Source organism: Platalea leucorodia, assembly GCF_965183815.1.
Source record: "Platalea leucorodia genome assembly, chromosome: 6".
In the NCBI taxonomy this organism is placed as follows: Eukaryota; Metazoa; Chordata; class Aves; order Pelecaniformes; family Threskiornithidae; genus Platalea; species Platalea leucorodia.
This window is the reverse complement of record NC_138828.1, coordinates 55,938,514-55,959,971: the sequence shown is the minus strand read 5'-3', so window position 1 is coordinate 55,959,971 and position 21,458 is coordinate 55,938,514. Positions and strand designations below refer to the sequence as shown.

Genomic DNA, 21,458 nt, shown 5'->3' with positions numbered 1-21,458 from the left:
GTAACTGGTCATTGGCATTTCCCGTGGCAATGGGTAGGAACACATGGCAACTTGTCTCCATTTCAAACCACAAGAGCATAACAGGGCGTAAGGAATCTATCTGAACAAGCGCAGGTGGCTGTCATTGCAGCCAAATGGAAAAACAGTGCCTGACTTGGCACAGGGCACAGGTATCCCCCACAGCCAAAATGAACAGGCAAAGAAACTGCCGCATTTGCCGACCCAAACATCCCTTTTGAAGGGGATTAATTACTATTGGAAATAGTACTTAGTTTTAATACTGATTTTCTTAGAACCAAAAGATGATGGTTACTGAAGAAAAGCAATGAAGGATGGGTACAAATGCACTCGGACGTCTCAATCCAGAAACACGTTCTGCACCAGAAAGTTAACTACACCACCTGCTGCAGCCACAGAATCAGACTGTAAGAAGCCCCAGTGAAAAGCACTGTTCCTTTTCTCCATTTTTAAAGAGCATTTGCTTCACTTCAAATTCTAGCACTTTAATAGTTTGTATTAAAAACACTGAACTTTTGCCTGCAAAGAAATTCTAGGACAGGAACAGACCTTTGGAGATCTTCATCTTTCACAAATCTTCTGCTTTTCACCAGAATTAAGTCAAAATTCTACGAACTTTTAAATTTAGAAACAGACCTACAGAGACTACAACCTGCTAAACAGCACTGTTATTACAGTATTTATCTGAGTTGTCGGAGAGCACATTCAAATCTGTGCTCTGGTTTGATTCAGTTCAAGAGTCTCCCACTATAGAAATGAGTGCTGAAATTCAAATCACTACGTATTCTTTGTCTCTCTTTTTGAGAGTCAACTTGCAGCTGAAAAGCCTTTGTCTGATGCATGACTGAAATTGGTATGTTTCCATGAAAGATTTTTTCAACAAGTCAATATTTTCTATCAATGACCTAGTGAAAGAAAAGTTTACTCAGCCCTAAACAGAACCGTAACCATTCCTTGTGCATATAAATGTAGGTTAAGCCTCCCATTACTTACTGCGTTTGTATATATTCCACCTACGCACAGGATCCCTCATTTAGTGCAAATGGGAGACTACACATAGTAAGAAAGAAGAAATACTTGCAAAATAAGGATTTTTAATTATGTATACTCTTAAAAAGTAAAAAAAAAAATTGACATTCCCAAAGTAGTTAAAGAACATTAAGAACGTGCACAAACGACATTGTGGTAGTACAAGGGCTTTATCTTTCTTTGGAGAAGGCAACATCAGAGGCCAAATCAAGATTTTTTTAACCTACGCCTTCTCGGAGACACTTCCTCTCTAGTGTTCTAGCTATCACTACCTCTTCCTCACCAACATCACCTGCTGGGTAAGCTATGCGCCAGCAATTAACTGGAATCAACAAATGGCAACAGATTTCCCCATCAATTCTTTCTGCCTTCTGGTTCTTTTCTTTTCTTTTTGTAGGCATTTCCTACCTGTCTCTAAACTCCTTGGGTTTTGCCTTCCTTCTCTTTTGATCCAATCTCTCTTCTTTCTCCACTAAACCAAGGTTCTTCTCTACTCCCTGCTTACAAGGTTACTTGCTGCTCAGCCTCCCCTGTAGCCTAGACAGATGTTCACGCCTCACGTTACGGGGCCATGTCTTGTTTTGGCTTTCAGGCATGCTGCTTTCCAGACCAACCAATTCTGTTTGAGATCATCTCTCATACCTTCTTGCATTAAGACGGGAATGCAAAGAAAATGCAAGCTGTTTTAAAGGGAAACATCTGTTTCTTCATCCCATGCTCAGTCAAGAGCAGCAATTCAAAGGGAAGAAGATATAAAACAGGACCAAGCATAGAGCGAAATTGCAGGAAAGACTACCTCTCTTTTAAGCAGCAAGATTTTAGAGAATGTCTATAGAATAAACTTATCTCATGCATTAGGCTTGTTCATAGGTTACTATTTTAAGCACTCTGTTTTCAGATAAAGCACCCCTAGGATAAGCTGGCAATGTTGAAAGTGTCAGGACTTCGAAAAATTTGTAGAGAACGCTGCATTACCTGTAGGAACTGTTGGGGGTGCTGGGTCAGCTGTGGCTGAGCTGGTTGCTGAACTGTGGTGAGCTGCTGCTGATGGTCTTGCTGGCTTTGCTGCTGCTGCTGCTGCTGCTGTTGCGTTATTGACAACGTCTGTGGCTGCTGCTGTTGGGCAGCAAAAGTGGGATAAGCTGTCACCACCTGTCCCATAAACATAGTACTTGGTACCATTACTGCTCCACATGCTACTGGGGCCGTGACAAGTTTTGTTACAAGTTGCTGACCTTGAGAAAATCTGTTAATGGAAAAAGACATTTGGAGTCCCTTTAGGAAAAAAAATCAAGCACCACGAGCACTTGCGAAATGCAGATTTGTCAGGTTCACACTTTGCTATAACAACATGGGTTTTATAAGCCTGCGAACATGTTATTTTGAGCAAAGTTTAGTTTAACTGTTGTATCCATATATAGTTAAAATAATAAATCACATGATTTTTAATGCCGTAGTTCCTTTTGTATATGATGTAGCTATGTAAGCATATCATTATAGCAAGTCATCTGAATATTGGTCTTGAAGCTTTACCTGATTTGTCTATCCTGTGTAAAAGTGGTTACGGCAGCAGCATTCTGGTTATTGTTCTGTGGTAAGCTAGAAGGAACCTGGACCACATTTCCTGTTGTTGGCTGAGAAATCACCATAGTGTTATACAAAGGTGCCGAGACTGTGTTCTGTGACTGACTGGCAAGAGAAGACTGTTGATTGTGTCCACTAAGTACATTTTGTTGATTATGCTGAAAAGAAAAAATATTTTATGAGATAGTAATTTGAAAATAGCCAGGTACTACAGCTGTCGTCCTCATTGTCGTTGCCCATACTTCACAACTGCCTATGTTTTTGTATTACAAATGAATTCTTAATTTAAAGTCGATAGGTATTTCTACCAACTGAGGATTTAGAGGTGGGACTGACCCTCAGGCATCTGAAAATCTATTAATTAACCTCTTCTCCTCTTCAGGTTTTTTTTTTCCTGAATTTTTCAGCTACTTGCCTATCGTTTGTTCAAGATCCTGTTTTCCACTCCTTTAGCATCTCTGTGCCAGACAGAGTAAAATGTGCACATCATGTCAATCAATTTCTTACTTCAAAGTTTGGAACTAGCTTACTGCTGAGATGATGTCTGCCTCTTCACAAATCTCAAAAAGAAAGTATGGAATTTGGATAAAGGTACAGAGGAGGGTGACCACAGAGATGAGAGGTATAAAGAGTCTCCATACACAAAATGGTAAAACCCATTAGAAGTGTTCAGCTTGAAAAAAAAGGCCTCTATGGAGATACATGTGACAGAGGACTTTGAAATCACGTATGACTGAGAAGGTGAAAAGTGAATAGCTGCTCAATGAGTTTCCCAGTAGATGAGCTGGGTGGCAGGTTTAAAAAACAATCATAATCCACAGAAAGTAAAGCTGTAGAACTCACTACAAGATCCTGTGGATTTCCAAAGTTTACCTGGAATCAAAAGAAACTGGATAAATTCATAGAAGAAAAACCCATCAAAGGCTATTACATTACAGATGTGATACATCTATGGCATCTGACTGAAATTGTTGAAGAGTAGAAAAGTCAACTGCAGAAGCACCAACATATGCTTGTCCTGTTCCTGTGCTTTTCTAGGTATTTGCTGTAGACCACTGTCTGGATACCGGGTTTCAGGCTCACCTAGTACAAACATCTTGTTATGTGTTCTGTCAATAGACAATTCATAGCCATTCAAAAAAAGGCAAGCTAAAAGTTTTCTTGACACTGCTCTTTCCAAAAAGCTACTTGTTATTAATTATTTACATGCCTAATTCTTAAAATAAAAAGAAGATCTGAAATTGCATTAGCAAGAACAGAAATGTATTTCAATTGTAAAACTTGGAACATGAAGAAATGAATATGATTCAAAGGACATTGTTAAAAAAAAAACGGGAGAGAGATGTCAGGGAAGCTACTGTTGTGTTTCAGCTATGGTTTTGAGTATACATTCTATCCAGCAAAATCAATTAAGAGAATTTTACCTGTGTTGCAGTACTCTGCAAAGGCTGTTGCTGTACCATGTGTGGAGTACTTATATGGCCTGTGTTCATCCCACTTTGAGTCTGATTAGTCTGAACAACTTGACTTTGCATGTTTATTGGTGTAAGCTGCTGAACATTTGAAGAATTTCCAGAAGCAAGCTGCACAGAACCAAAGTTGAGTCCAGAAGTTGACTGCTGCAAGAACATCTTAAAAAAAAAAATCTACAAGTTAGCTTTTAAGAAAAATCCGTTAATTGTTCAGGATGTTTTAGAGAAACTAAAGTTAATTACTTTAAATCAATATAAGATAAAGTTTCATCTTATGTTATTAGAGGTGTTGAAACAGCATTGCAACCACTAAGAACAAGAGGCCCAACTTCCAATACGGTCAGTATTCAGAGACTCTACTGTAACTGATAAGGTAAGAATCAGAATCCTGATTTCTAGAGCCCTAAACTTTGTTTAATATTTGTTCTTAAAGAAAAAGTACTATTTAGAGACTAACTTGTAATGTAGTCTAGACCTATCTAAAGACAAAATGTATTTGAGATCACATTTCTATTTGTAGGATCTCCAGCAGTGAAACTAATTCAAATGAAGAAAATCTCAGAATCAATAGATCCAGGCATAGCACCAAGAACATAATCTTCCTTGGCAATCAAGAAATCACAATGATTATACTGAATTTTCCAACATCATTGTAATAAAATGAATTCAGCACAAAAACATTTGAATCTTTACAAAAAGTTAGGCCCAAGACTGAAACGAGACAGGGTTATAAGGTAGAATGTGCAGCACTGGGTTTTTTTTCCCTAGTTTCCACAGCCCTGAATAACAGCCCTCCACAGTGCATGGGAAGAGAGCTGTGAATCATTCCTTTTGAGGCATCTGTAAGGCAGTCCACTGCTGGCAGGCTTACACTAGACACGATAAAACACTGAAAATGGCACATGCCAGAAACTCCAACTCTTCAACAGAATTTAAGCAACATACTCGATACTTCCAGAAAGTAAATTTTTCTACTCTTTATTCACAGTTCACACTGAAAATATTTATATTCTTTCCTTAAGGTAAGTTTTTTGTTTTGGTTTGGGTTTTTCTGTTTATTTGTTTTTTGGTTTTTTTTTTTAACTTGAAAAACCCAATAGGATCATTCTTTTCTTCCAAAGATAGCTGCTGAAAAGAGAATGACAAAATTAGAAAAAAATATACTGGCTAAAATACAGAAATCAGGTAGTCAGCTGCTAGACTGAGTAACGCAGCCTCTAGACTTCTTGTCTTTCTGGCTTAGTAACTACTTCAGTACACCATGCAAAGTAGAACCACTTCACCAGGCGGGTGTGTAGGAGGACCACAGCCTGATAGTTAGGACAGTCTAATAAACAAAAGGTATGAATTTGATACCCTCAGGCTAAAAGGGGAAATAAATGCTTATCTTGCACATTTTGGATGAATATTCTAATGGCAGCAAAATTAGGCGAGAAGTAACAACCACTGCATCCTTTTACATTTAGGTTTAGGCAAAAGCTAGGCTTGAGCTGCTCAACATGGAAGAGAGACACTGGGGCACTTCCAGACACATTCAGAAGCAAAATGGCAGGTACCTCAGGAAGAGCAGCTCCAGATGCTATGGATTTTAGGCACATTAGGTCCAGATGGCAGCTGACAGGGTGTAGGGAGGACCACCTTGTGGAATTAAGTGCCCAAGTCTCATTTTAGATGCCTAAATTCTCTACAGATCAAAGCTGTAAGAGTTACACTAACTCACCTGGAGTCCTTGACCGTGGACAATTTGAAGCTGCTCTTGAATCTTACGCAACTCTTCCTGCTGCCGATGAATATTTGCCTCTATCATGCGTGTTCTTTGCTCTAGCTGGTCCTTTAGATGCTGCATAGCTCCTAATTGAGCTGAAAACTGAAACACAGGCTATAGTGCAGTGAATAAATGAAAAGCTGAGCAAAAATAATGACATTTTATTTACAAGCAGTAAATATACTCCTCCGTAGTAGCTTTTTAAACTGCTAATAACCATAATATATGGACAAATTCTTTTGTACGAAAATGTCACAGAACTCACATTTAATTGATGTCACAATTAATTGATGTATCAGAATTGGTGAACTAAAAAGAAAAAGTCCATTTGAAAAGAAATTGACTGGTGTCCAAATCACCAAGACTCTCTAAAAAGCCTTAGTAATTTACATGGTACTGCAGATGTTAAAGCGCTCTCAGGTTAAAAATTAGAATTGTACCAGTTTACCAAAAAAATTCACCCAGAGCTAAAACATATGCAAATAACTTGGGAATACCCTCAGCAACAAACTGTTGAAGGCTGAGCCTACAGAGAAACTGTTTGCCGCTTCTCTTCATGCCCAGACATCTGCTATGGGCTACAAGTCAATACAACCTTTTGATACTTACATCCTATCTACAGGACATAGATCTTCAGTGGGATCTGATACCACTGTTCTTATTTCACAAAACTGTTTCATAGACTAAGTTGTCTTGTGTTACAAGCATATGTGTAGTAAGTTAACAGCATAGTAGATGGATTTTTAAATTCCTATCCTAAAATATTTTAGCTTGTGTTACCTATGTTTCTAATGGCCAAGGCTGAAAACTATATCCACACAAACGCCAGGAAGAAAAAAATAAAGGAAAAGTGTCAAATTGGGGAATTTGCTCATTTCAAGAGAATAACGTTAAAGGTACTTTAGCACCCAAGAACTCAATTTCTGAAAGAGAAATTAACCTTATATTCAGAACAAGACTGTTTAAATAATAATAAACAATAAACCAATTTAATCCATACCTGGGACATGCCAGACTGGAGCTGTAAAGTTGCAGGCTGAGACATCGTTGGCTGTGCTACTGGTTGTCCAAGAGACTGGGAGCTTAAAGACTAGGATTTAAAAAATTGTTCCATAACTGGAAGAGAATGAACTTCATACTTGACATGAAATATTTCTTTACATAAAGTGTCAATTCCAAAATAGCATCATATGAACAGATGATAAAAACAAGTAAACGTTTCCTGAAATATCGAACCTTAAGTATTAGAGAATTAAGAACACAAGGGCAATTGATTATATATATAATATATGTATAACTTTTCCACTGCTAAAACTATATAAAAGCAGTAGGTATAAAACAGGAAAAACAGAAATTACAACTGTTTTAAAAGTCTGATTTGTAGTAAGGGAAAAACTTTTTCAACAAGTTTGGAAGTTGACACCTTTGATTTATTCTTAAATAATAACTTTTAAAATTAACTAAAATTAAAAAAACTTAAATAATAACTTTTAAAAAATGCATATTTTAATAAGCATTCTATTTTTGAAGTGAATGTATTACTTCAACTGGAACATGAGCACCAAGTACATGAAGCATGACATTTTCTCCTGTTACCAAGATTTCAGAAACTATATGAAAGTATTCACTAATATTCTTAGCGATAAATCTACATGAATTCTCTACAGGGATACACAGCATTACATTGGCAATTATACATATATATGTATATAATTGCTTATATACATATGGATATTAAAAACGCAGAATTGTAGAAGTTATGTGTGAGTGAAAGCAGAGATTCATACACAGTCTCGCAAACCCTAATGCCAAAAACCAAATACTTATATGCTTAATTATTGTATTCTCTTAATGTAGTATACCCAAGTTGCATATTGATGATACAATTCTGATAGTCATGTATTCCAAGTGAAACTGTTACAATGTAAATTATGTTTTCAGAAGAAATAAAACAAAGGTTATATGGACTTAATAACACCTTTTAAAGGTGAATTACACTGATGAAGTAGAAAGTTTTTCTCTGAAGAGTTACCTGACTACTCAGAGATGATCTTCTTTGCGCAGTCTTTTCATGACCAGATAAGCTTTGCCTTGGAGGAGTGCTAGTGTCCACCGTCATTTTAGTTGGTGTTGCTGACAATGTACAGAGTTAAGACAGAAAGAGGCACGTTAACAGTAATGTCAATTCTGCAGTGTAATAATCAAATCACAGGAAGCTTTTAATGAATAAAAAAGCTTAAGGCTTGGACTCTTTTTTTACCCGAACTACTCAACAATAATGCAATCTGATGAACTGAAATAGGCTGCTATTGTACTTTTAGAAGTAGAAGTCACTATACAACCTCTGAAAATCTCAGTGGTCATCAGATCTCTGAACCATCAAAAAGGACATTTTCATTTGCACACTTTTCACAAAATGATTATTAACTGCTAGTTATGCATTTAATTAAAGTAAGTAAAGAAGAAAAAGCCTCCACTAGGAAGGCAATTATATTTTCAACAGTTGGTGCTTACATGAATGATCTGATACTGCAGTATGTGAAGATTTTCTTGAACTCCTGGAGGAAGCAGAAGGTGTGGGGCTGGTATCAAACCTTTCCAGTGCTTCTTTGAGACTCACTGTGTTTATGTGATTGTCAGACCCAGAGTCCTGACTCTGAAGAGACACACACAAACAATTATTTTATCTGATTCAATGCACAATGTACATTTCTGTTAGCAAATATCTAAGACCATGCTGTGTCTAATCAACCCCCTTATGCAGGTGACTGTGCAGAAGTAGTGGCCTGGTTGATATCTGTAAGCTCCATTTCCATTTGCGGCTTTTATCCTTGGAAAAGAAACCAAACCAAAGCCATATAAACCTAGAAACAAAAATGCATGCAGACACAGGCCACAAACTGACTGCTGAGTTGACCCTCCTTCTCTAGCAACTCAATTCACTCTGAACACCTGCGTAAAAGTGAACTGCTTATTCTTTTGAGGAAGGATGAGTTATTTCCACTAGAAGGAGCACTGTCAAATGAAATTTGCTGAACTGCCAAGGGAAAACATTTCTGAACTGCCAGGGGAAAATACAACAGAGCATCTGCACCAGCTGGCTTATCTAAGACTCACTGAGCTTCCAAGGACATTAATTCAAAATGAATTGTATGTACTTCTAAGAAGTAGGACAGAGTCACACAATGGAACAGCTCCTGCTTTCCTCTTGTGAATTCCTTCAAGCCATCTTTGTGTGTTGACCTTGGTTTTTCAGATTATGGGTGCTTCCAGTAAGGGAGAACGTTTATTTATGAATCAAACTCTGCAGGAATCAGATCTTAATAAGGACTTATGGATGTTGCCATGTTATAACTACATGCACATGAACTCCTGAAAACAGGAGGGTAAGTGTTCAGGGCAGAATACAGTTAAACAAACACCCTTCCAAGACTTCTTTGATCATTTTAAATAGTCATATTATTTAGAGATCAAAATAATTACTTTATCTGTAACAGGACAAAATACTTCTTGCTGCTGTGTATTTGCTTATGTATCATTTTTGATATGAAAGAAAGAAGAGGTAAAATAAAATTATATAAGACACTCACTTTATCTGCTGTTATCTCTGGAAGAGACTCCTCAATACCAAGTTCTCGTCGTCTTTCTGCTCTAACTTCTGCATAACTAGAAGAACAAACCAAATATGACTACTATATTCTTGGATGATTTAAAAAACACACCTCAGAAAACCAAACTCCTCAGAGGTACCTTGCTTCCAAAGTATCCCAGGAAGTTTTCCAATGATTCTTTAAACTGCTATGATTTCTCTACCCCCAAAAATACCAGCAATACAGCTCCCATGCCATTAGAATTTCTCTAATACAGATTTTTGAAAGATAAACTTACCTTACAACAGTGTGCGTGCAGACAATAAACTCTGGCCTGGAATTCCACTGGTGATACGTGATATAGTAATGTGTTTGCAGCCAAATCCATTGTTGTCCCTTTGTAAGGAATCTGTAGTAACATGACTTCCCTTTCCCATATTGCATTACTATAAAAGTGAAGAATAAAGTTTACTGTCTTTCCAGTCTGTAAATATTGCAATTACATAACAAACATTATTTCCTAACTTCATATGGCCCAAAACCATGTCCACATCCAGTATTATGACAATGACTAGGAAAAGGTTTAAAACTGTAGCTTTCTTCCAAAAAAGATTTACACTGCATTTTTCAGAGAACTGTAGAATTCAAACATCCATTTTTCTGTTTTTTTTTTAATATTGTGAAAAATTTGTGCGCAAAAAATTTAAATACAGCTTTGTAAAGAAAACCATAGCTAAACAGAAAGCTTGTTCTATTACATGTTTAAATGATTTTTGTGTTTATTAAACATCACAGAGCCTTTTAAACGCTATTGGAAGAACTGGAGAAGTATTAGTCATAGTGCTGTGCACTCCAATTTACCACAATGAAAACTCTAAATTATAAAACAAAGTTAAATCTGTTTTGTAGTTCTGTATCAAAAGAAAGAAGATGAAGATCAGCAGTGCAATAACGTAAAATGAATGGGAGTAAAGACATTTCACTCAAATATATCACAAAATTTCACTACAACATTTGTACAATTTAACAAACTTTAAACCGACATCTATAAAGCAAACTCGTTCATTGTAGCAACTTAGTCATACTCACAATGCTCGTGACATTTTGCCAGATTATCTAGATCATCCACATGATAATAATCATAGCCTGATGTTCCCAAAACTTCAAATGGAAGGTAACCTATTATCGGAGGTGCCCTAATTAATACAAAAATTAATGTCATTTTATTTTCACACAAAAAAAACAACCAAAAATTATTTCATTATATAACTTTTCTTGTTTACAGTATGTGCTCTGAAAAAAATTAAACCCAACACAAGCTATGAGTAGTTAATGCTGATTAGTGAACTCTAAATATTATAGCCACCACTGTGATTCAGCTACTATTGCTGCTATACATAGAAGGAATTGCACCTGTGATCCAAGAATAGGAACTTCCATTCTAAGCTATGTCTAGATGTGAACTCTTCATTGGGTTCTTCAACAGTGCACATTTCCTAAAAAGTAAAAAAATAAAAATCTCTCTCAAAACTGCTCTATTCTAATTCATAAGCTCTTTCGAAATTCAGACTTACCTAAAGTTAGTAGGTAACTCTACAATAGTTATAATGTTATTTTTAGACAGCTTCATTGGTTTTGCTTGTTTAGATGCATAGTACTGAGGTAGAATCTAATCTCAGCTGTGCCAGGCTGACACTCAGTTGATTTAAATGGAACAACCCCAGCATGAGATTAAACTCAAGCTCAGTATCTACAAACGGTAGTACAAGCAGAAATCAATAGTTCCTGCAGTTACGCTTTTAACTTGTAACAAGCAAAAGAAGAGATGAAACACTCCCACCAGACACTCTGATTACAGTATATGCTTATAATGGGTAAAAACCAACATTAGCAAGATGGTCATACTATTCTGACTTTAGGAATAGGAGTTTTCCTTTTGGTGAATACACAGTACTCTAAATCACTTTGCCCTGATGGCACAGACATGTACTACAAATAACATGCTATTCTTCTGTTTAGAACTCATGAACAGTCAGAGAATGATTGTATTTCCACTGTTACAACAAATCCTCAAGGTATTCTGTACATTGTTTTAAATGTATTCTACTCAGACATATGTGCAATCCGTGCATGTCAGTCAATTTCTATTGCCCCCTTCCAGAGAGGTGAAGATGCCCCACCAAGTACCATGCCTCATGCTGAGACAGTAATGGAGCTAAGTACCCTAAGCCAGTCGGTTCTTTTGCAAACTCCTTTAGTACTGCCTTACAAGAAGAAAGATGGATGATGGAATACACGCATACATACAAATACACCCCTCAAAGAATTACAATAAAATTAGACATCAGTAAATCTTTCTTTTTGGACACCTGCACACATTTGTCACACTTGTAGGAGCTTGCGTTCCCAGGAACACAGTAGAATCTATTGATGATCAGATACCACAACAGTTTCCTAAAGACTACAGTATGGAAGCTGCTGCTGCATTGACATAATATTCATGACAGATGTGGACAGATGAGCATGCTGCTGCTCTCCAAACATCTATAAAATAGTCCTGCGGAAAAATACGGTAGAAGACTACCTGTTGTTCCTACAAAGGGACCACCTTCCTTTTCATTCTTTCATGTTATAATACACAGAGTTTAAGCAGATATTTTGCAGTTCTTTAAATAGATACTTCTAAGTTTTCTTTCTATGAAAGAAAAAAATTAACATATCTCGGCGATATTTTTTCCTCACCTTCATTGTAAAATCTCAAGAGAATGACCAGAACGTGAGTTATATGATGCAAGTAATGAACAAAATCACTCTGGGCACAAATTTTTGACTCTTGGTGTGACTTCCAGTTAGCACGACTTAACCTTCAAAACTGAAACTACCCCAAAAACCCAAAGCTCATCTACCTTCCTAAGATTACAGCATTTAATAAGGCACCACTCATAGCAAAGTAAAAGAAATGACAGAGCAAGCGTATATCCTTGAGATATACTTCTGATTTGTTGTTTCTTTTAATCTAATTATTTTGGCACAAGTCAAAACAAAAGTAAAAATAACTTAAGTGCAGGCAGTAAAATCACAGTAAGAGGAGTTAGAGAGGAGCTGTCAGCAGGTTAGTATCTGATTACTCGATGCATTTATATCAACGATTTACAGATTTCCACTGTAAAATACCCCTGGGCAGAAGCTATCTTGTTCAACAAGGCATCTTGTTGAAGTTGTCAACAACGCATCTAGAAAAGAAATTACTTTCATTTGTAACAAAAAGTATTCTGGTAGAATCCTTTTGGCTGGATTAGTCCTGCTTTCTTGGTAGGATTCAATCATTTACCAGCCAAAATGCAAGACAAATGTTTTAAAGAATGTGTAGAGCCAAACCTCTTCACTGGGGAGCAAAATTTGTGGCACATTTTGTTACAAAAGTGGTGGGGTCATATGCAGAAAATAAAAATGTGAACTTTCAGACATTATTCTCATGAATACCATGGCTTTCTGCAAAAGCACTGTATATCCTTGAGAAATGACATTCTAGGTAAAAAAACCACCAGGACCATATACCATCTGAAATAAAGTGAAAAAGTCGCAGATGAACAGGCGGGTTCTACCTTAAATAAGGCAATCCAGCACTAGAATGCACATCTCATTACTGGCTCTGTCACACATCTGTTAGTAAAGTTACTGGAATGGTAAAGTTCTTGATGTAACACTTATTTGCTAGAGTCTAGTCAATGCTAGCCTCAATAATAACAGAAGGTATCAAGAGTATAAACGAGTATTGTGAGATTAAAAGTCTTCACCCTAATGTTTGTCTTCTTCACAAGGATATTTCTCAGATGAACAGCACTAGTTGGAAACCTTGAGAGGATCTTAAAATCTCTGTAACATGAAAGCTTCCTTAGGCACTAGGGGCTCAGCAGTTCAGGTAAAGAGGAATGGAAGTTTGGCCAGAGCATAATCTGTAAGGCTTTTGCCCTCAGGAGACTGAGAGACCTGAAAGATCATAAATGGATGTTCCTCAGCTTCCAAATGTCCTGCTCCAGAAGTAGGAAACACAAAAGTTTTACTATAGTACACTCTAAACTATCAGGCTTCAAAAGATAAAAATATTTGCAAATACTGCTGGGTTGGTCTGTTTTCCCCAAGTATTTCATGAAGCAAAAATCACACCCGTAACATCTCTGTCAACTGTAGGCATAACAGGAAGAACATTATTTAGACCCACATGGGAAGAGAAGTGTCAGATGAAAGATTTCCATGGCTTCAGGAAAAATAAACAACAAACTCTGGCATGCAGTCTGGAGAGATCCAATTCCTATTCAGCCTGACAGAACTGAAGAAGTTTACATGACTCCTCCACAGGCTCCCTACTATACTTTGAAAGTGCAAAGTACGTAGACTATGTCTTCAGAGGATACCACCGACAATCTTCAGTTTAAGACACTAGTGCATTCAACTTACATGCAGAATATTAAAATGTACAAAGAGTTCTGCATGACAGACAGCAGCTTAACCATGTGCCATATACATTTCATGGCATTTCTTTATAACTGAATTGTAAGAACAAATGTTTGACAGTAGACTATCTGTACCTTGATTAATATATTTGTAGAAAACATATAATCTGAATCACAATCAGAGACTATCCTATACTGTATCCTGAGTATTTATTTGGATTCATTTTGGTGAGGAACAGGCTTATACTTAGTAAAGTCTATAAATTTCACACACATCCAATTCTAAACTTGTAAAGGTATCTTCACTGTGCATTAGCAGTCAAGCAAAACTTTCTCTTGAAACAACTGAGTTATTGCATAACACACAGTACTGAAACAAAATGGAAGATCTTTATTACCTCAAACCTAACTCTCAGTTGCTGACAAATAATCCAAGCTTTCATTAAGCCCTAAAAGATTTGCTTCTGTGTCAAACTACAGCAAGATCATCAGCCACATAAAATTCACATCCAAGTGTCAACTAAAATTATTAATTTTTCCAGTGAAAGTGGAATCTCAGTGTTATCTTTCATTGCATTGAAGTTAAACTTGGCAAATTATATTCCTATGGACTTCTAAATTTATTTCTTGCATTTTACTATTTTATATGACTATTTAGAAATGGCACTTACCGTAGCAACTTCATTTGATACTTTGCATAACATTTAACCTATTTGTACATGAAGTGAGAAACACAGACACTTTCAGTTTCATATAATAAAATGCCTTATGGTTTTCATGAATAGTATTTGAAATGTTGTGTGCATTCTCTCTGAAGTTTTCTTGTTCAGAGTGCATTTAAAAATGACATAAAAGTGATTTCATTTGTACATACCTTGATAAATTGAGGTGTCGCTAATCTAACTGTGGCTACAAAGCAAACTTTGTCTTCATATGAAGGCCGGTGCGATCGCTGAATAGTTCCTTCAAAACCGTTGTGTGCTGAGTTGGGAACTGAGGGAAGATAGATGAGGTCAACACAGATTACAATATAAGCATGGAGCAAAATGGCACTAATATCACAAGATAAATGTCCCAATATTTATCTAATGTGGTTTGCTTATAACTTAACATGCATTAAGAAAAATGCTACATATAATATATACACATACATGCACATGAATAGTAGTTGTACAGTAGTAATGGGAACACAACCATCAAGTCACTTTCTCAAAGAACTAAAATTACAGTTAACATGATATTATCTGTGACAAAGCAGTTTTAAGAAATTAATAACAATTCTAATCCTTCTAAGTAACTACTAAAAATGAGTGGAATACATTTTTTTCAAAAATATCTTTAAAGTTTCTCTTTTGTATTAGCTTTTGTTAACTTTTTCTTTTGAACTCTGAGGTAAGTATTTCTTGTTGGCACAACAATTATGTACATGGAAGAATCAGGACATTGAGGTGAGAACAAACAAATTCCACTTACTGAATCACAGAGATGGAATCATAAAGAAGCAAAGGACACACTAGACCTCAAAACGGATTAACCTTATCTTTCATTTCCAGCAGATATCAATTCAGTTTATCTTTACTAAGCTCTAATGATGGTGACTCCGAAACACTGCCAGGCTCTTCCAAGCCTAATTGGTTTTAGTTCAACTCTAGATTAGAACTGAAGTTTCTTCATGCAATTTAAGATTACAGCTCCTTGCTCTTTCCATCAGAGAGAAAACAGGTAACTTCCTCTTTATCTTATCCCTTCTCCTTTGTTCTTCAAAGTTTATCTTGCCTTGTAAGTTAGATTTTTAAATTTCTGATTGCTTTCATTGCTCTACTCTGAACTCTCTTCAACTGCTTTACTTACTCCCAACAAATAGTGTCAAAAACTGGATGAGGACACATGGGTGCTAAGAAGTGCAGTGGGATTATTTCATGTGGTTTAGAATATTTTAGAAAGGTTTTTGCATTTTCACAATTTAGTGATTGGCCATGGTGATTTGGTTGTGTTCAGTTTACATTTCACAGTAACTCCTTTTTCTAAAGGACTGCTATCCAGCTGACTGTAACCTTTTCCCCTGTTCATACAGTTTGTTATTCCTAAATGTAGTAACTTGCACTGGTTCTTAGTCAATTTGCCTGGGTTTTTTTCCCTAAAATATTTTTTTTTCTGAATTTGAGGCTGAATTCTTATCTTGGTTTTAGTGTTCTTGCATCATTTCATGACTGCAAACTATGTTCCATTATTCATAACATTAATGAAAATACTGATCAAATCCAGAAGTAGTCCATTAAAATTCCATTTTGATGGCGAACACTGGTAACCTTTCCAACCAGTTTCTGCAGCTACTCTCCAGCAATTTCAATTAACATGTGCTTCCCTTACATGTTTGTGAGAACAGAATGTGGTAACTGCCAGAAGCATAGGAAAAAAGTCCCACCATTTATTTGCACTTTGTCCTTTTATCCACAGAGTGTGTTACTCTTTGGTAGAGGAAACTGAATTGATTTGATGCTATTTCTGTCTGAAAAATCCACAACGGTTGCTACTCAATTCCTTGCTAGCTTCCCGAAGCTCACATATAGTTTAATTATTTGTTCTGGAATATTTCCCAATATTGAATTGCAACCAATAGGTCTGCAGTTTCCCAACTCCTCTTTCCAAGACTAGCACTGTATTTGGCCTTTTCAGGCCTGTTTCTTGTCTTTCCTGTAATATTACATACATGCATTTGGCACTAAGACTCAACCTCTCCCCATTTCATGAAAAATACTGGTATCACATTAAAAAAACATAGGTTTATTTACAAGATACTGTTTTTGATAACGTTTTTTGGGGTGATCTTGATGAAGACCTACTACTGACCACACTGCACAACCCATTTCTCCAGCTGACCAAATAAACATGCCTCTCAAGTAAACTGTCAGCACAGGCTGGCCAAACAGATGAGAGATGTATTACAGAGGAATAATATTAGTACATAACTAATAAAAATAACTTCAATGGAAGGAAGATGGAACTCAGTGCGGAAAACTTTACTGGGCCATCCACTCATCTGAGTGGTAACTCCTGTGAGTGAAAACACAGAATTGAAATGGGGGAGGAGAAAACCTACATTTTACTTCCCAGCTCACTGCATAATGAGAGCTGCAGGTACTCAGTACCACTGATCTTCAAGTTACTTAGTCACCTGCTTAAGTTCGGATTATGCTGAAGTAAATTCAGGCTCTTTATTTTGAAGTGTTTGCTTAAGTTTCTCTTACATGCTTTTAAAAAATGTTTTACACGTTTTCTTTAACTGAAAGCATTAAGCATAATTACTACATTTTGCATTCAAATGCACAGCCTTGTAATACGCGATAGGCAGTTTTTCTTCTTTTTCATTAAAACAATATAGAAGTGATATAACTGTGCTTCAAGCTCTTCTTTTGAAAGACTGATTTTAGTTCATCATTAAGTTTTGCACAATGGTCCCAAGCCTGTTTAGCTGTGAAGCTGCCTAAGTATTCCACTCTTAGATCACTGAAATTACTTACCGTTATTCAAACACTTGAAATTTCCTATAAATTTCACATATTCATATGTAGGTTGCTCTTTTGGATCTATTGTTCCTCGCAGCATATGGCAACAGAATTCTAGTTGATTTTTTGCTGAGAAAAGAATAAACAAATTAATAGGCTACATGCTTGATGAAGCGCACAGGCAACATGAAATAGAAAGCAGGAATAATTAAGCTGCATACTTATTGAGACACTGCAAGTGTCGTGATTACAAATGGCTACAGCCTCTGCTTTTAAGCAGTGTAATATTATCTAACTTAAAGAAAAGGAGAACTCCTTTAGAATTTTTGCATGAAGGGCCTGAATGCTAATGGCATAGAAAACCCCTGAAAGCTAGAGCTATTTTAAAAAAGCATGCAGTTCCAAGACACATTAGGCTGCTATGTTTTTATTCTTGCCACCTGCTACAAGTGTCTAAATAGAAGCTATATAAACAAGACGAACATTTCTAATACATGGGAAAGTCACAGAGTGAAATGCAATGCAACACTGGAAATTTTTCTCTTCCAGGGGAAAAAAAAACCACTAAAAAGTGCTTCTGTTCTTCAGGGCTCACCCGTATGTTTCTGCTTAAATAACACTGGAAGAAAAGAACTGATCACATATGATACAAAGCAGATTATTTTTAACACAACTACCGTACTGGTTTCGACTGAGATAGAGTTAATTTTCTTCATAGCAGCTCACACGGTGCTGTGTTTTGGATTTGTGACTAAAACAGCATTGATAGCACAGGGATGTTTTAGCTATTGCTGAGCAGTGCTTACAGAGCCAAGGCCTTTTCTGCTTCTCCAGCGAGGAGGCTGGGGGTGCACAAGAAGCTGAGAGGGGACACAGCTGGGACAGCTGGCCTAAGGGATATCCCATACCGTATGACATTGTGCTCAGCAATAAAAGCTGGGGAAAGAAGGAGGAAGGGGGAGACATTTGTGCTTATGGTGTTTGTCTTCCCAAGTAACCATTACACGTGATGGAGCCCTGCTTTCCTGGAAATGGCTGAACACCTGCCTACTGATAGGAAGTAGCGAAGTAAATCCTTATTTTGCTTTGCTTGTGCACGCAGATTTTGCTTTACCTATCAGACTGTCTTTATCTCAACCCATGAGTTTTCTCACTTTCACCCTTCTGATTCTTTCCCCATCCCACTGTGAGGAGTGAGTGAGTAGCTGTGTGGGGCTGAGCTGCCTACCGGGGTTAACCCACAATAACTACTTACATTTTAAGTATTCTGGGGTCAATGAATCACTCTCCAGCAGATGAGAAGACAATATTTTATAAATTTCTGAATGTTCCCCCTCTGGGATAAAATTAAATACACTCTGATCCACAAGATCAGACTGAAAGAAAAAGATTTAATAAGCATTAAACTCATGCAAGACGTACAATGTCACAAAGCCTACTATTTTAATGCAAAACAAGTCCACAGTTCAGAAGAACATTACTGACTCAACAAAGCCACCTGCTGGAATACACATGAATATTTTGCAAGAAAAAAAATCTCACTTTGATCTATCTTAATTTTGACACTGCGAGCCATTTAATGAAAAACACCATGCACGCAGCAGATATACATACACATTAAAGTACAATGGCGCTTGTACTAACCTCCCTGGGATGCAACAATTCCAAGTAAAGGAGCATTTTAGTTAGAAATTACAGGGTGTTATTCTAGGGCACTGTAACCTGTTGGTGGCATCCAATACATTGAAATGATATCTTGGAACAAAAGACAGCCCCTCCCTACATTATAAAGGTTATTATGTTGCCAACAATTATATCCAATTGCAATTGATTTTATGATTACCTTTCATAATCAGTTCCACAACTACGTACACTAAACTGGGAACAACAGAGATTAATGCAACAAAATTGAACAACTGAACAACTGATTATATGCATAAATGCATTTGATTAAGTATTCAGAAAACAGGGATCATAGAATGTATGTTTAGAATATATAAATCACATCTAGAAGCAAAGAACAAATGTGCCTCTGAGAACTTGGTAAATTTTACTTAAAAAAAAAAAAAAAATCACAATTACCTGTACATTTTTCAAAATTCTCAGGCTGATATCATGCATACTTTAGGGGAATTTCTGTTTTGCAGAATCATTTCTTAAATATGCCATTCCAAGTTTTACAAAATACTCTTAGCACAGTAAGACAGCTAGCCTTTAACAATAACTTGGCCTTCTCTTCTAGAAAAGAACTCATTGTTTCACTCATCAATCGTTTGCACTTTTGAGTACTAATTTGCTTCATTTCAGAATAACGTTATTCAAAGGTGACTTTAAAAACTAGAATGTTAAATTTACCACCAAGATTAAAGATGAGTGAATGTGATAAAACCCAAAGTATATCCCTAGCTTAAAAAGCAGAACCAGCAGGAATATGTTTCTTATAAGAGTTCTTTGGCAAGAAAGGAGTAAAAAACTAGTTTAAAAAAATTTCAAGGATATAGCTCTTTAGAAATACTCTTCTGAGTCACATAGAGGCTGTGATAGGTGTGAACTCTAGAGGGTCTCCTGCAGTCAACTGTGTTACTTCAGTTATGTTGAAGAGAAACTGATGCTAGCCTGACACTTCATAATTCTGCCTAACAGAGTGCCAACTGCATTCTGTATTTCCAAAGGAAACGTTTAATATAGGAGAGAGACCAGTAGGAAGGAGTTGTGCTGAACAAAAAGCAGAAGCGTTAGAACAAAGCATACATCTGTTCTATAATGCCAAAAAGGCTAACGATTAATTAGTACTCATAGCAGAGCACCATCCATAGACAAACTGATATGTTACTCAAAGCAATTTGTACTTACTGGCAAATGTTCAAGTAAGGGAGTTATACTTTCAGACACATATATTATATTTCCATCTGTCATAATTGCTAAAAAAAAACCATCAAGAGCCTGAAATTAAACATAATGGGCAGTTAAATAAAAAGAAACAGAGCATATTAAAAATGTTAAGCTATATTCAACATGGAAAATAATTTAGTCCAATTTTATTTTAGTTTATTATAAAAAATGAGAATGCACTACTAAAACATCTTAGCCTTGCTTTTACACTACGAGCATTACAATTCCCATCCAGTTCAGTTCTTAAATAATCTGTGGTTTCAGAAGCAAGTCCATATGCAGCTAGCCACTGTTTCCCCCATCTCCCATACTGCCTGCCCGTTATTTTTAATTCCATCATCATTTTAAACATCAGAAAACTCAGAAAAATGAGCTAGAGACAAAAGTAAGAAGAGGTGGAAAAACTAAGAGAACAAGTAAAAGAGGCAGTGAAGTCAATGAATTTTGGTATTTAAAATCTCAATATTCCCAATCTCAATAAAAGAAACTTGTAGCAAGATTTTATTGAGACTTCAAAACTGTGAGATACAGTTCTGACTGCCTTATCTTCTACTTAACTCAAACTTATTTCCACTGAACATAACACAACTATATTTTAGTTGAACGCTACCAAACACAAAATCACAACAGAATTGTATTTCTAAATAGGAAATTTTAAAGCTCACAGCTTTGAAAAAATATCTCGTATCATATTATTCAAGCTTTACAGTCACTAGTTGTGGACACATATTCTGTTAGAGGACTTGAGAAACACCAAAAACTGCTACAAAAAACCCTTGAAAAACAGAAGCAACTACTTCACTAACTTGTTGGAAAAAATATGCAAATTCAGCACAGAGGATTTTTTGACAATTTTTTAAGTACAGAAAATCAGAACTTTTTACTTTTTAAATCTGTGCCTCAAAGAAAAGGTTTAACTATGGAATGAAAATAAAAAGCACTTGCTCATTTACTTTAATATTTTTCATTTACCTCTTATTAAAAATTGTTTCACTAACGAGGCACAAAAGACTTATCCTCATTTCCAAGGAAATGATAGCTTATACTGAAAGTTTATTTCTAGTAGTAATCCAACTATTCATGTAATCTTCTTTAGCAAAGTAATGCTCACACACCATTTTTGGAAAGCGTAACAAGCAAAGAAATTA

General features: G+C 36.3%; 1 protein-coding gene across 7 annotated transcripts in view; it reads right to left on the bottom strand.

Annotated features, from left to right (window-relative positions):
* The window catches only part of CLOCK (clock circadian regulator), a 64,883-nt gene that overhangs the window by 3,915 nt on the left and 39,510 nt on the right, over positions 1-21,458 (bottom strand). For 6 of the 7 annotated variants that reach the window (XM_082314841.1, XM_082314839.1, XM_082314845.1 and 3 more), the window contains 15 exons: positions 20,272-20,361; positions 18,674-18,794; positions 17,434-17,547; positions 14,787-14,905; positions 10,872-10,954; positions 10,548-10,654; positions 9,757-9,904; positions 9,459-9,534; positions 8,383-8,524; positions 7,901-8,001; positions 6,869-6,958; positions 5,824-5,982; positions 4,056-4,262; positions 2,581-2,789; positions 2,023-2,293 (listed from right to left, as the gene is read on the bottom strand). In XM_082314841.1, the coding sequence (XP_082170967.1) occupies positions 2,023-2,293; positions 2,581-2,789; positions 4,056-4,262; positions 5,824-5,982; positions 6,869-6,958; positions 7,901-8,001; positions 8,383-8,524; positions 9,459-9,534; positions 9,757-9,904; positions 10,548-10,654; positions 10,872-10,954; positions 14,787-14,905; positions 17,434-17,547; positions 18,674-18,794; positions 20,272-20,361 (2,037 nt within the window). The remainder of the gene's footprint in view (positions 1-2,022; positions 2,294-2,580; positions 2,790-4,055; positions 4,263-5,823; positions 5,983-6,868; positions 6,959-7,900; positions 8,002-8,382; positions 8,525-9,458; positions 9,535-9,756; positions 9,905-10,547; positions 10,655-10,871; positions 10,955-14,786; positions 14,906-17,433; positions 17,548-18,673; positions 18,795-20,271; positions 20,362-21,458) is intronic. The other variant, XM_082314844.1, reaches the window with a different exon arrangement.